Source organism: Melampsora larici-populina (genome assembly GCF_000204055.1).
Source record: "Melampsora larici-populina 98AG31 unplaced genomic scaffold MELLAscaffold_53, whole genome shotgun sequence".
Taxonomy (NCBI): domain Eukaryota; kingdom Fungi; phylum Basidiomycota; class Pucciniomycetes; order Pucciniales; family Melampsoraceae; genus Melampsora; species Melampsora laricis-populina.
This window is the reverse complement of record NW_006768817.1, coordinates 234,490-248,397: the sequence shown is the minus strand read 5'-3', so window position 1 is coordinate 248,397 and position 13,908 is coordinate 234,490. Positions and strand designations below refer to the sequence as shown.

The 13,908-nt window shown below is 40.2% G+C and overlaps 3 protein-coding genes across 3 annotated transcripts; 1 reads left to right on the top strand and 2 right to left on the bottom strand.

Annotated features, from left to right (window-relative positions):
* Nucleotides 1–1,456: 1,456 nt before the first annotated feature.
* Nucleotides 1,457–2,978, bottom strand: MELLADRAFT_117913 (uncharacterized protein; the record flags this gene model as incomplete). Its single annotated transcript, XM_007415679.1, has 8 exons — nt 1,457–1,636; nt 1,732–1,826; nt 1,897–2,079; nt 2,145–2,254; nt 2,342–2,463; nt 2,536–2,600; nt 2,701–2,766; nt 2,839–2,978. The coding sequence occupies 8 exons, from the start codon at nt 2,976–2,978 to the stop codon at nt 1,614–1,616; spliced, it is 804 nt and encodes a 267-aa protein (XP_007415741.1).
* Nucleotides 2,979–3,630: 652 nt separating this feature from the next.
* On the top strand, nt 3,631–4,804 carry MELLADRAFT_92849 (uncharacterized protein; the record flags this gene model as incomplete). The annotated part of the gene is made up of 5 exons (XM_007415775.1): nt 3,631–3,676; nt 3,795–4,111; nt 4,188–4,301; nt 4,396–4,689; nt 4,787–4,804. The coding sequence occupies 5 exons, from the start codon at nt 3,631–3,633 to the stop codon at nt 4,802–4,804; spliced, it is 789 nt and encodes a 262-aa protein (XP_007415837.1).
* A 651-nt stretch (nt 4,805–5,455) lies between these two features.
* Nucleotides 5,456–6,369, bottom strand: MELLADRAFT_124024 (uncharacterized protein; the record flags this gene model as incomplete). The annotated part of the gene is made up of 5 exons (XM_007415678.1): nt 5,456–5,580; nt 5,654–5,704; nt 5,829–5,975; nt 6,036–6,047; nt 6,203–6,369. 5 exons carry the CDS (start codon nt 6,300–6,302, stop codon nt 5,456–5,458), a joined length of 435 nt encoding a protein of 144 aa, XP_007415740.1.
* Nucleotides 6,370–13,908: the final 7,539 nt, after the last annotated feature.

Here is a 13,908-nt window from a genome sequence, read left to right as displayed (position 1 = left end):
AGTGATTTCATTAGTCTATGACCAATCACACTGTACACAACACACTGCCCACTCACCTTTGTACTGAGACATCCGGAGGATGTTATGCATGCGACCAAATTCGTGTTCGACCAAGATTCGCACACTCGCCATGACTTGATTGAACCAAGTTTGATGGGGAGCCAGATTGTTGCCGCCATATGGAGTTAGCATGACGGCGGAGTTCTGATAGCCTTGATCGCCATAAAGCATCATTTGGCGACCCCCAAAACCTTTAGCATCACGTTCGAGAACCTCCGTCAGACCCGACATCCTTAAAATCGCAGTATCGTGGCGCGAACCGATAAACGCCTCCGTCAAATCGGCAGTCATACCACTGTTGAACAAACAGCAGCACCGATTGATATCGGACATCACCAAAAAGACCGTAAAGAAAATCACTCACTCGGGTGTGACTACAGCCTGATATTTCAGGCTGTGAACCCGCTTGTGGCCGTTATAGAACGCCCGCTGATTGTACTTGGGGCGTGCAATCCGCCAAACCGTTCCTGGAAGTAGAACATCAACCATCTATGAATCCAACTTGATGTTGAGAAAAACAACTGACCATCCAAAAAACCCACGCAATTGTCCATAGGACAATCCTTAGCCTCCACCAAACTCGCCGCAAAACCTTCCAAAACGGCTGGCGGATAACGTCTTCGATCCCATCGCAACAGAGGGCCCCAGTCTTCATAGATCCAACCTTGGACCCAACGGCAGATACGGCCAATTGTGGAAAGGTCGCGCCCGAAGATGTGGGAAAGGTCGAAGTATCGGGAAGGTGTGGCCAAACGGGCCATATAGATGGCGAGAGCGGTGCTACCCACTTCTCTAGCTTGGTTCGGCAGTATGATAGAGTCCGGGAAGCCACCCCAGTGGTGAATCTCCAAGATCTCATCGGGATAAAATCAGGTGGTCAGCTTGGAGATATGTGGGTGCCAAGTTTCCACATGAACTCGTCGAGCCGAAAGGTTGGGTAGCGGTTCTCCTCCCAGTCGCTCCAACCAGGTCAAGTACTGAAGGATTTCGCGAAGGTCTTCAATCTGGTATAGGTACCACCAAGAAAACATGAGTGTCGAGTTGGATAAAGCCGTCAACCTAGAACGAGGCAGACCGTTGGGATGGAATAGTACGGAGCCCATTCGAGCACGAACGCGGTGTGGAAGTGAAACGTTTGGTTGATGACTGATCAGGAACATATCGTACGCCAAAGCATCAGGAAGACCTCACCCGGACCAGAAGTCCCTAGTGTGACATCTGGATATCGTGCATGGGAATAGATAGGTCGCCAGGTGACAGCTAGTTGCATGTCACTCGTTACGCAGTTGAACGTCGGCGCTGATCATCGCCGATCCCAAACTCAAAATCGGCTCTGATAGGACAAAATCAGGTAAGGAGACGAGAAAAGGTGGCCTCCCTGCGCCTGGTCCTTATTGTCCTTGTGAAACTTGATCTAAATTGACCAGTAAAATACATACAAAGTTACAGATATCCGAGGGCTACAGTGAGACAAGAAGTTATCCAAACCATCCGCAATATATATATTTCTAGCAATCCAAAAAAATGACAAACTCCATTCTGAGTTGCAGTCATCAAAACCTTGTTGGAAGAAAACCTACAGGTCAACAGCCCACAAAAGTGAGGTTCAAATGAGTCTTAGACTAGTAGTTCCGTGAGTTAGTAGAAAAGCAGTCCTGAAGATCAACGAACCTTGAGATGCAGCTGTCTGTTCACTCGAGCTCTCCTTAAATGCTGCCAATCCAGCCAAAACTCCCCCAGCCATAAAAATAACAGAAATCAAGAGCCTGGAAAAGAAGCATGATGATGAATGCTATGATGCGATTGAAGACAATACAGAGTGCAAAATCAACGGACCAGATGACACCCCAGACCCTACTACTTGGGATCACAGGGCAAAGCTTTGCAAATTGACTTGCATCACTCTCATTGACCTTTCTGAAAATCAAATCATCCATGATATCCCAAACGCTATATAGACATGACATCACCCCATTGAAGAGTACATAGAAGCGCAAAGGATTGCCATGATCGATGAACCTGTGAATTGCTTGATATCAACATACTAGACATTTGCTTAATTGAATATCCAGCTCATGACCTACCAGAACGCGACCATCAAACCGATTGCACCTACTACCACGCCCCTGGTCAACCAATTCCTAGCCCACCACAGTGTGATCAATAAGACAATCGCTAGAGCTATACTAGCCACCTGTGTTTCAATAGTGAGATACAGTGTTTCAGTATGTGAATGTAGTGATGTTTAGAAATCCAGATGCCTCGGATGAAAAAGAAAAACCTTTGAAGCGACGATGTCGAAACCGGTAAAGATCAAAAGTGCACCGATGAGTGAAGATCCAAGATAACCAGCTGGTAATGTACAAGCTTGTACACCTCCTCTCATCCTTGTCAAACCGCCCTCTGTGGTTTCAGAAAAAACCTGATCAGTAAAGAGGTTCAAAAGAACGTCTTCAGTTGAGGGGATGAACTAACCATTTGGATCTAGTGTAATACTTTCAATCTTCGCACCTGTACAACATCCTACAGCAGCATGAGAGCTAAGAAATGCGAAAGAAAGTAAGAGTCGAGATCAGCTGATGAAATTGGATGTTGATCTTGAATGTGGTTTCAACAGATAACTCTCGAAAACTCACGTACAATTCGTGAAAAGCGACTGTTAATAATTTAAAAGGGTATATCAAGTGTCTCAATCCCCATAGATTCCTAAACAAAATCAAGTCAGATGAAAACTTGAATTTCAAGGATTGATAAGAACCAGATAGATTTAAAACTTACCAAGCTATAGTGATGAAGATGATATAACCACCAATGAAATAAAGTGTGACGAGTTGAGTATCATTTGGAGTCAATGTTGAAGCTACTGATCTAGGTTGAAGGTTTGAATGAAAAGTTGAGTGTTCCAGTGTGATTGGCATGATATGAGAAAAGGTGAAGGGAGAATAATGAAGTTAAGAAAATGTTGCGAAGTAGTCACTGTCCAGAAAAGAAGGGTGAAGGGTGAAAACCAATTGCTCATGCATACAATCACTCATTAAGGTTTTGGACCTGAAACTTTAAGGTTTTTGACTTCTTTATGAAACACAGCCAATGGATATCATGAAACTCATCGAACTTTAATACGTCACTGACTTATCATCTCAGAGCAATGGAGCAATCATTTCAAAAGTCAAAGCAAGCTTCATGGATATCTTTCAAAGAACATTACAATAAAAATTCACTGCTCAACCCGCAGTTACAACCTGTTACAACAGAAGACACAAGTTGAAGACGATTTGCGTATGACGAATAGGATGGTTAAGAAAAGCGGAGGAATTTTAAAGCTTCTCAATAGAATTTAGAAAAGATCTACAACAAGAAAGATAAACAGATCATGAAAAGGTGTGAGACAACTGAAGGCCCTTCTTGTGTTATGCGGAGCAATTGAGACAAAACTGATCCACAAATCGACCATCAATCAACATATGTAAGCATAACTTGATTTGTAAATCTCGATCGAATTTTGTACAAATATTTTGAATTGTAGCACAAACATTGTAATTCCCTCTGAACGTACATAGACCGATATTGATGATGAAGGCCTTCGACCTGTCTGGAAAGACTGCTATTATCACAGGTCAGTTCTTTTCTGAAATGCATTGAGCGTTTCAGTATACCAAACGATGTTTCTATTCTCGTGATAGTGATGTCTGATTATTGACATACTTCACTTTTATATTTCGGATGTGTAACAGGTGCAAGTAGAGGGATAGGAGCAAGTTGTGCAATAGGTTTAGCAGAATCAGGAGTCGACTTAATCCTCTTCCTTCGTTCAAATACGTCAGAAACGAAATCATTGGAAGAAAAAATCAAATCTTATGGCCATAAATATCAAAGAGTTGAATGTGATTTATCAAAAGGAAAAGTCGAGATTGAAAAAGCTTTTAAAGAAGCTGAAAAGATTATCATTGAAGAATGGAAAAAAGAGAAAGGGATTGAAATTTTGGTTAATGCTGCTGGGATTCAACATAGAGCTGAAAGTGTCGAATTCAGTGAAATGAAATGGGATCAAGTCAGTTTTTATATTTTTTTTCCAAAAATCATATATAAATTAAAATCAATCATTGATGATTCTTTGTATTCTTTAGGTCATGGATGTTAATCTCAAATCAGTGTTTTTACTATGTCAACTTGTGGGCAAACATATGATTAAGCGTAAATATGGAAAAATTATCAACTTTGCATCACTTCTTAGTTTTCAGGTGAATCAACATTTCTCATTAGAATCTCATTTCATTGAAAAAAACAAGAGTCCTGACTTATTCGATCGGATATTCGATTTTTTGATTAAACAAGGGAGGATATACAGTACCGGCCTATGCAGCTTCTAAAGCTGGTATAAGCTCATTAACTAAATCACTCAGTAATGAATGGGCAATTCATAATATCACTGTCAATGCTATCGCACCTGGTTATATTGAAACTGAGATGAATACCGACTTGATTCAGAATCCAATTCGATCTAGACAAATCTTGGAAAGGATTCCGGCTGGTAGATGGGGTTCCGCTGACGATCTTACCGGTCCTGTTCTCTTTTTGGCCAGTGATGCTAGTAGGTATGTTAATGGGACTACTTTGACTGTTGATGGGGTGAGTGTGTTTTACTCCTTTTGAGGGGAATTTGGAGTCTTTGTATGATTTTACTCGGTTAGGTTTTGATGATGTGATCTCTCCTAATTATGCATAGGGTTGGATGGGTAGGTAGAATCTCCAATGTTTTCATGTACTAACTTTTTTCGCCTCTAGTCGTGGCAAGTAGAAAAGAACGAGGGAAATGTCACTGTCTACTTTGTGTAGAAGATATTTTTCATGAAAAGTCTCGTTCATTGTGGCCTCAAAGCAATCAATGAAACAAGCCGAAAGTTGGCATATTGCATTTGCGGTTATAATTGTGATTGAAAGAAATTCAGGATTGTGATATCTTAAAGAGAGAAAACATCAGGACTTCACTACATGCTGGACACCGGGGTTTGATCAAAAGTATCACAAGTTGAACAAAATAATATTGAAAGAGACAACAAGACATCACTATGAAAAGGATAACAAGATAGCGAGCAAGGTCATTCTAGATAGAATTTCAAAATTTTGGAACCTTTGAGAGAAAGATCAGAAGTTCATCACATGCTGGAGGACTGAGGTTTGATCGAGAAAATTACAATCTGATGAAAAAGAAGAATGCGGCAAACAAAAAGACATTGACTTTAGTAGAGAGAAAAATTACACCATACTGAGCAAGATCATTCCATATGTCTCCAACGAACTCGACGAGATTTGTCATATTGTAAGGAAGAAGAACCCTATAGCTTGAATCTGAGTTTAAGTGATCGAATCATGATCCTCTTCTGGAGACATTAGCCTAAGACTCAGGGTACAAGTTAATAGAGTGGATTTTGAAACCCTGTGTCTTCTTCAGGTTCAACTGGCCTCTATATCCATGAAAAAACCAAGTGAATTGAAATTCGTCGGTGTCAACTTGGACAACTATGGCGAGATGAAACAAAAATCAACAAAATCATTCTCAAAAAGAGATTTTGGAAATTGAGTGATGACTTACTTCGGTGGCGAGAACCTTCTTTAATGATGGGCCCGGCCCCATCCAGAAAAGCTGACAATAGATGTATTCAAGATATATAATCAGGATTTACAAAATTTCGAGGCGGGAATGAAATATTCTCCTTCGCTTTATCACGGCCTGTACCATCTTTACATGTTTGCCTTTCAGTACTTACCATACGTTTCTACCTCGTTTCGATTGACTTTCACCACTAGATTGTTCAAGGGCTCAACCAGGAAATGGCTAATCATATTTTCGCCGGTGGGATATTTCGCGCGACGCCCTACAAACCCAGCTGCAGCCTCGAACGCTTCCTCTTCGTCTGTTGAAACAGCCGATTTAGCTTAGGATACAAAATTATAGATCACATATCTTAACTCACCGCCGCTGAGTCCTGGAAATTACGAGAGATGGGTATGCAAATGCAAGTCAACAGAGGGATCAGAAACATTCTGACCAAGGCGAAATGAGGACGACAGTGCGACTTCGAGTGCACATTGACGATTCAGGATGGGAGGGAAAAAAATCAGAGCGCGGATTAGGGCTCACCGCGAGATGTTTGTATAGCTGACAAAACCAAGGTAAACATTGGTGAGCAGAGGAGAGTGATCATAAGGGCCATTTTAACCATTTTGACTACACTAGGCATGTTGAGGATAATGTGGAGGGTGCCTCGAAATTGAATGATGTTACCACTTGGCAAACAAGTCGCCGGCAAAGAATGAAGATCGCTTGCTTTCCATTGACTGCACAGGTCTCTTATATCAAACTTATTGATTAGAAATTCATGTTCCTACTGTGTATACCACACTTTGTACTCTACATGAAGCTGAGAAGCACGACTTGATCAAACTCTATCCGGAAGGTGTGCAGCTGATTTGACAAACTAATCTCTGTCACGAGCAAAACCCTCGAAGCAACAGTCCCTGACTTGGATTTCTTCACGTCTCAGCAAGCTTATTGCCGGTGGGAAAGATAATCAAAACCTGTAGAGAGACTTATGACTCGGTTTTGTGTGTGGTTTGGGCGACGCTTTCTCTGAAACAATCAACAATCTTCATCAGATCTCCTGCGAAGCTCCGCTGATACATAAGATTTGTTTTTTGTATCAAATGTCGCCGCTGTTCCCACCCGTTGGTCTTGATTTCTCCGCAAAACAGGCAACAAGAAGTGTGGGATGATCTGAGATGATACTGATTGTGTCTCACTTTTTTGCCGGTATTTTTCTACTGCAGCAAAAATTTTTCAATTACAAAGTAGACACATAGAAACTTGTGAAATATCACCATGGTACTCATAGAAATATCAATAAGACCTGCCAGTGTCTTTGTAATAATTAATGGGTCCCATAATTAACACGGAAAAACAAGAATGGGTTGACAAGGGCATTTGGAAAATAGTATACGGGCACACAAAGATATCCATTCCTGCCAGACAAGCATTAAGGTATATGGCCTCTCTCATCACAAGATGAGCTATCTATTCAGATGTCTTGATAGGACTGTAGATCTAGAATGAATAAAGATGACACCACGGGAATTATTATGTCCGAAACCCAATTGAGCAGAGTTGCGGTGTCCGAGTCCGCAACTTTGCTCAATTGCGGGTTTTGTTCACAATGGCCAGCATAGATGCCTCGGGTTGAGAAATCCGAGGCATCATCGGAGGCAAATCCTCGGACAGACCTTGTCCAAGGGTTTCGCCCGAGGTATTTTTTTGCCCTGAGAAGTACCTCGGATCAAAACCTCGGGAAGCTTCTGTCCGAGGTTTTGCATCCAAGGATACCTCGGATTACAAAATCCGAGGTAAATATGTTGGTGATGCGTTCACATTAATTTCACAGGTTACCCTCGAGCTCTTCTGGCCCCTTCCCATTGTTCAAGTTTTCATATGTATTAAATATTATTTATCAGATATTGTAAATACACATATACATATACATTTATATGTGTAATCCCCAAATTCCAAAACAAGCCTTTTGAAAATTTCTGAAACGGTTGGCTTGGATGAAGTTAAGCTGGTGAGCTCAGGGCTCGCTAAGTAGCGTATACCCTTGAAATGCTGAGCATGTTGCGCAGGCTTTGGGGCCCGGGGGACAGCTTGCGCAAGATGCGGTTAGTCGGGCGTGTGTTAAACTACGTAGGAGGACCTGGTTGTACAGGTGTGCATAGTACGGCTCGAGGGTACCCTGTGAACGTGTTGTGAACGTATTGTGAACGTAACCCGTGATTGAGCAAAGTTGCGGACTCGGACACCGCAACTCTGCTCAATTGGGTTTCAGACATAATAATTCACGTTGTGTGATGGTTTCCCTAGAATTCCCAGTCTCTTTGTTTGATCATCATAAAATTAAACTTACAAAAGAGTATAATTTTGCTTTACTTGTTCTATGTAACCTACAACATTTTTGAACCTTGAAATCTTATCTACAAAAATTTGTTAAACGCCCGCCCACCCAAGCTGGTGTAGGAAGACAAATGGGTAAGCAAAACACATGTCACTTGTTGTGAAAAGTACTACATACTCAAAAAATTCAGAAATTATTAGTATTGAAGTTGTTTTTGTTAAAAGACAATCAAGACTGTGGTTTCGAAATGTAGTTTGGTTAGATGCAAAGTGCTTTACATATGTTTTTCGTTCTCAGATTACTTTTTTATTTCTCAACAAGTTTGATGAACATCAATCCCAATATGTTTTCTCAAGAATTCTCTCTTATATGTCGTTGACTGTGTTTCTCGACTTTGTCTCTCTTTCCTTATCTGTTGGAAAGAGAGTAAGTCTTTCACTTGAATTTTTGTATTTCATCATAATACTGACATCATTCAATGTAGAACTTCCTTTAGATCAACTCTTATAAACTCTTGAGTTTACTTATTTGTTTCTCATTTCATCTTTACCTCCCAAACCTTTAGGTACAAATTCATCTGGTTTTTCTGTTACGTTTCATTAGTCTAACTTGTCTTTCTTTTTCATTATCTCTATCTTTATCTATTCTAGGTTAGCAAAGGTCTGCATACCTGAGCTTGTTGGAGAAGAGTGCTAATACGCTGCACTACATTTATAGGTTAGTTGATTAGTAATTAATAATATGATATCTGTTGGAAAGAGAAACTTCCTTTAGATCAACTCTTATAAACTCTCGAGTTTACTTATTTGTTTCTCATTTCATCTTTACCTCCCAAACCTTTAGGTTAGCAAAGGTCTGCATACCTGAGCTTGTTGGAGAAGAGTGCTAATACGCTGCACTACATTTATAGGTCTTACGGTCTTCTTAGCCATTTACATGGTAGTGGGAGACAAAAATCGATCCGACTAATCATTCAATCAATTGATGAATGACGAAGAAACCGTATCTGGGCCTATACAAGAATTGAACACCTCTTCACCAACACCATCCATATCTTCTAACTCAGAAGAAAACTTTCTATCTTCATCAGAACCTGAATCTATCAGTGATAAGACTTTTGTACAGAATCTTCTACCAACCATGTCAACATCAATCCCTCCAACCGCACCACCACCTGGTACTACTGTGGTTACAACGACTAGTCCATTAGCTTTTGGCAGCCGACATTTCCAAATTGCTTCATCCATGGTCAATACGTTGTTGAAGATCACAATAACTGAGAAGTTAAACGATACAAATTATCCTAACTGGTCATCAGAAATTATGGCCGGTATAAGATCCTTATCATTCACTTCTTTCTTATTATCTGATAAAGAAGAACCCACATCCGACCCCGATCTACAACTATTTAACAAAGTTGTCAAAGAATCACTCACTACTTGGATGATATCCAAAATAGACCAACCTAATAGAAATCGTTTTGAACCTTCGATAACTATTGAAACAGCTATTGGTCCTGATATTGAACCAGCTCCAAGTAAATTGTGGATAAAAATCCGTGATCATCACTCTCCTTGAACGTCAGCTCATCAAATGCTCTCGAGGAGACTTCTTTTTAATCTCACTCAAGGTGATTCATTATTACCCGTTCATATGGATGAGTTCAACCGATTTTATACCGCCTATACTAGCTCAGGAGGAAAGATAGGAAGCATAGAATTAGGTCAACAATTATTAATGTCTCTAAATTCTGACTGGATGAAAGTTGCTGAGGACATTGCCGACAGCAATATCTTCGAATATGATAACATTGTCACTGCTCTCAAGGTTCGTATAACTAATCGGGCCATGCTACACCCAACCACGCCTTCTTTTCCAACCGTCCAATCAAGTGCCGCTAGTCCTATGCGAAAACGCCAAAACTACGTTCAAACCAGGTGTTTGCCTAAGGAATGTGTATCATTAACACACACTCGTGCTGCCTGCATCAGAAATCCTAAAAACATTGATAAGTACAATGCTTGGGTAGAAGCTAAGAAAGCAAAAGGTGAATGGGTGGAAAGACCGAGGCCTTCAAATCAATCAAACTCTGCGAATTCTGTTACCGCATCTTCTTCCCTTGCTACTCAAGTCCCTGATCTACCGTCACTATCATCACTTCAAGCCGCGCTTGATCAATCTGATTTCTCAGCAAGCGCTAGCGCCGTCTACATAGTGGATCCAAAAGCAACAATCGAAAACGAGCATTTCGGTATCGTCGATAGTGGAACTACTCATCACATGTTCAAATCGATGAAGTACTTCAAAAAGGACAACTTTATTGACCTATCATCCGCTAGTGAACAAGTTGGATTGGCTGGTGGACCTGCTACCCTCAAAATTAAAGGAAGAGGAAGCGTCAAAATCTTTGGACCAACGGGTGATATCACAATTCTCAACAACTGTTTATTCGTTCCATCTCTTAAACAAAATCTCATCGCTGGAGGAAGACTGTTCTATGAAGGATGGATTACCAACCGTTGTGGTACTAATAGCACAACAAGGGCTATACAGTGCTTTGAAAGAGGATAATCTGCAAATATAATAACTTTACAGAAGGTGTCTGTGACTGCTCTTTCTGAGAATCTTTAACAAACTGGACTTTGTTGTTAAAGTCTCCTGATAACAGGGAAAAATAACCAGGACTTTGATAATAGAGAAAAGTATCTTGATAATAAGGCACCAGAGAAATTAACTCAACACAAAAGTGTTATTCCAAATGAAGCTTTTAGCTTATAACAACGGTGGCTTGCTAAGCTAAGCTAAGGAATATCCCAACCTTTGCTTAGCTTAGCAAGCATCAGCTAAGGCACGAGCCGCTAAAAAAAAAGCTTAGCGCGCTCCCGCTAAAGCTGATGAAAAAACTTAGCGGGAAAAAAAGGCACCCGCTAAGCTTGAGAAATAGCTTAACGGAAAATTGTACGCTAAGCCGCTAAAAAGCGGGTTAGCGGCACTTCTTCGCACTGAAGTTTGGAATTTATTTGATAAAATCACTATTATACAAAGATATTCAAGTTATAATTCCCTTTGCAGCATTCTTAGCTAGAACTCCAGCCACAGTCATCCAATCCCCAACCATTGCAACCTTTTCACGAAGCCACAAGAGGCAACCTACATTTCGCTCAATAGTATGTGGCGCCAACCGACCTCGATTTGCTGAGCATACATCAGCAGCAGCGGAAAAAGATCTTTCCACAGTTGCAGATGAAGCTGGAATTGCTAGGAAATCGCGTGCCATAGAGGCAAGGACCGGATAGTGATGTTCATGGTCCTACAATGAAATATGTTAGTGATTGGGTTGTATATAGGCAAAAGTTCAAGATGAAATTACAATAATAAGAAGACTCACATTCCACCATCGCAATACACATTTCGGATCAATTGCCTGATCATCATCTCCATCTTTCACAACCGGTAACAATGGATGATCTCCTTCAAGATACCTTTTCAGTTCATCCGTACGCTCAGTTTGAGTATCATGGCTGAAGAGTTGATAGACAGAAGGTACTTTGCTGTTTGGAATCGATAGAGATGGTGTTTTGTTGTGTAGCGAGCGTTGGGAATCAAGGACTGCATGCTCAGCCTTGCGATTATTGTATGCGCTGGTGAAAGCTGCAAGGGCCTCGACGGTAATTTTATCTTGAGGACCAAATGTCTTCTCAAAGAAGCGGTGTCGAAAGAGAGGGTTCAAAATAGTAGCAAAGACCAGACTATCACACTTGAGTGCTTCAGTCCAATACTTTTCCATCCATACCACCATTTTGTTGATCATCGGCGCTAGGGGGTCGTCTTCTTGTATCATAGTCTGACGTGTTTTGAGGGATTCCAAGAGGATTGAATACTCAGGTAAAACAATGGATCCATTCGCACTATCCTCCTCAAAACGTTTAGTCAACAAAAGAAAGGGCTGGCAAGTTGAACAAATGTCAGTGGTTAAACTTGCTTCATTCATTACTAAGAACATGAAATAGATGCTTACCAACAGCTCTTGATTAAGCGCGTTTAGATCATCCCAGTCACCACCATCAAAGGTGATCCCGCGAAAGTATGCAACTTTCTTCACGTCAGTTCCTCGGCGGCGGTTTGTCAAATGGTATTTGGCTAAATGTTCGCTTAGGATTTGATCAATGACCTAAGTGGAACAAAGCATGAGAGTTAAAAATAAAAATATATCATTAAAAAGTTAGTAAAAAAACTATGTACTTATGTTAATGTTCAATCGACATAAGGAGTTAATTTAGTAAAGGACATAAATAAAACTAATCATTAAGAGTTAAGAAATCACTTAAGTAAGGATAGACGAGAATGATGTCATATTTCATTTAACCCCAATCAATCATATTCCTTTTCCTTATAATCCTCGAGCTCTCTGTTGTAGTTCTCTTTTCCCATCTTTGGAAAAGAGAACGTACGTATTTTATAAACTTGTTTTTCACTCAATTGAATTTTATCTGATATGAATCTGTTAGTTTTATCTTTGACTTAGATCATAGCTCACATTATCTACGTGTGCTTCATTTTATTATCATCTAACCTTTAACAGGTACTTTAACCTTTATCAATCTTTTCATTTCCATAAACTAGTGATTGATGTTTTCTTTGTATCATGTTGTTGTGTTATAGGTTAGTCAATATTCCTAAGAGCAGGATATTATAGTCACCTACTTATTGTTTATAGCGCTTCTATCAGGTAATTAAAACAATCTTTGGAAAAGAGAACTTTTATCTTTGACTTAGATCATAGCTCACATTATCTACGTGTGCTTCATTTTATTATCATCTAACCTTTAACAGGTTAGTCAATATTCCTAAGAGCAGGATATTATAGTCACCTACTTATTGTTTATAGCGCTTCTATCAGGTTAGTCAATATTCCTAAGAGCAGGATATTATAGTCACCTACTTATTGTTTATAGCGCTTCTATCAGGTGTCAATCTATAGGATCTCATTCCGATTCACTCATACATTTTCATGGTAGCGAGAGAAACGTATTTTCGATCCGAATTATCTATACTGGATGAGCAATAACGAACTCCAATCCACATCAATAGAAAATCTCCCACCTTTGGAAGAACATTCAGAATCCAAAGAGGAGGGCAATCAAACTTTACAAAATATCTTTTCTTCATTAAATCCCTTTTCTGCTCTTCAATCAACCTCAAAATCCCTTGATCTTTCATTACCTTCAGCGGCTATGTCAGCTTCAGTCAACCCGCCTAACCCACAGGCAATGCAAGGAACGAATAAGCAATTACAAGCTGTATTTGTGAACCAAGCTCTGAGCAAAATTCGTCCCGAGAAGCCATTATCGGACGACAACTATTTCGTATGGTCATCAGAAATCAGATGTGGTTTAGATTCCATGTATTTTCTGGATTACATCGAGAATGACGACATCAAGGATGAACCAGGATCGATCATTCATGAAGTTGTGAGGAAAGTTTTGACATCTTGGTTACTACAACAATTGGACTCCACCAACAGAACTCGATTCGAACCTAAGATTACCGAGTATTCAACTTTGGGAGCTAGAACTCAAAGCTTACCTGCTAAGTTATGGAAAGCGATAGATGATCATCATGCAGGAAGGTCAAATGAAATCAGGTTATTACTTGAAAGGTCTTTGAATCTCATCACTCAATCAGCCTCTACTCCGTTGCTTAAACATTTAGAAAACTTCCAAATAGCTGTTACTCGTTTTAAAGCTGCAGGAGGCACCATATCAGATAACAACATGGGGCAGAAGCTTCTCATCTCACTTAACAACTATCACTTTGAAGATGCTAAAGCTATAGCGGATAAGGATATCTCTAATTATGACGAGGTGGTAACAGCTCTGAAGAAACGTCTCACCACTGTAGCTATGTT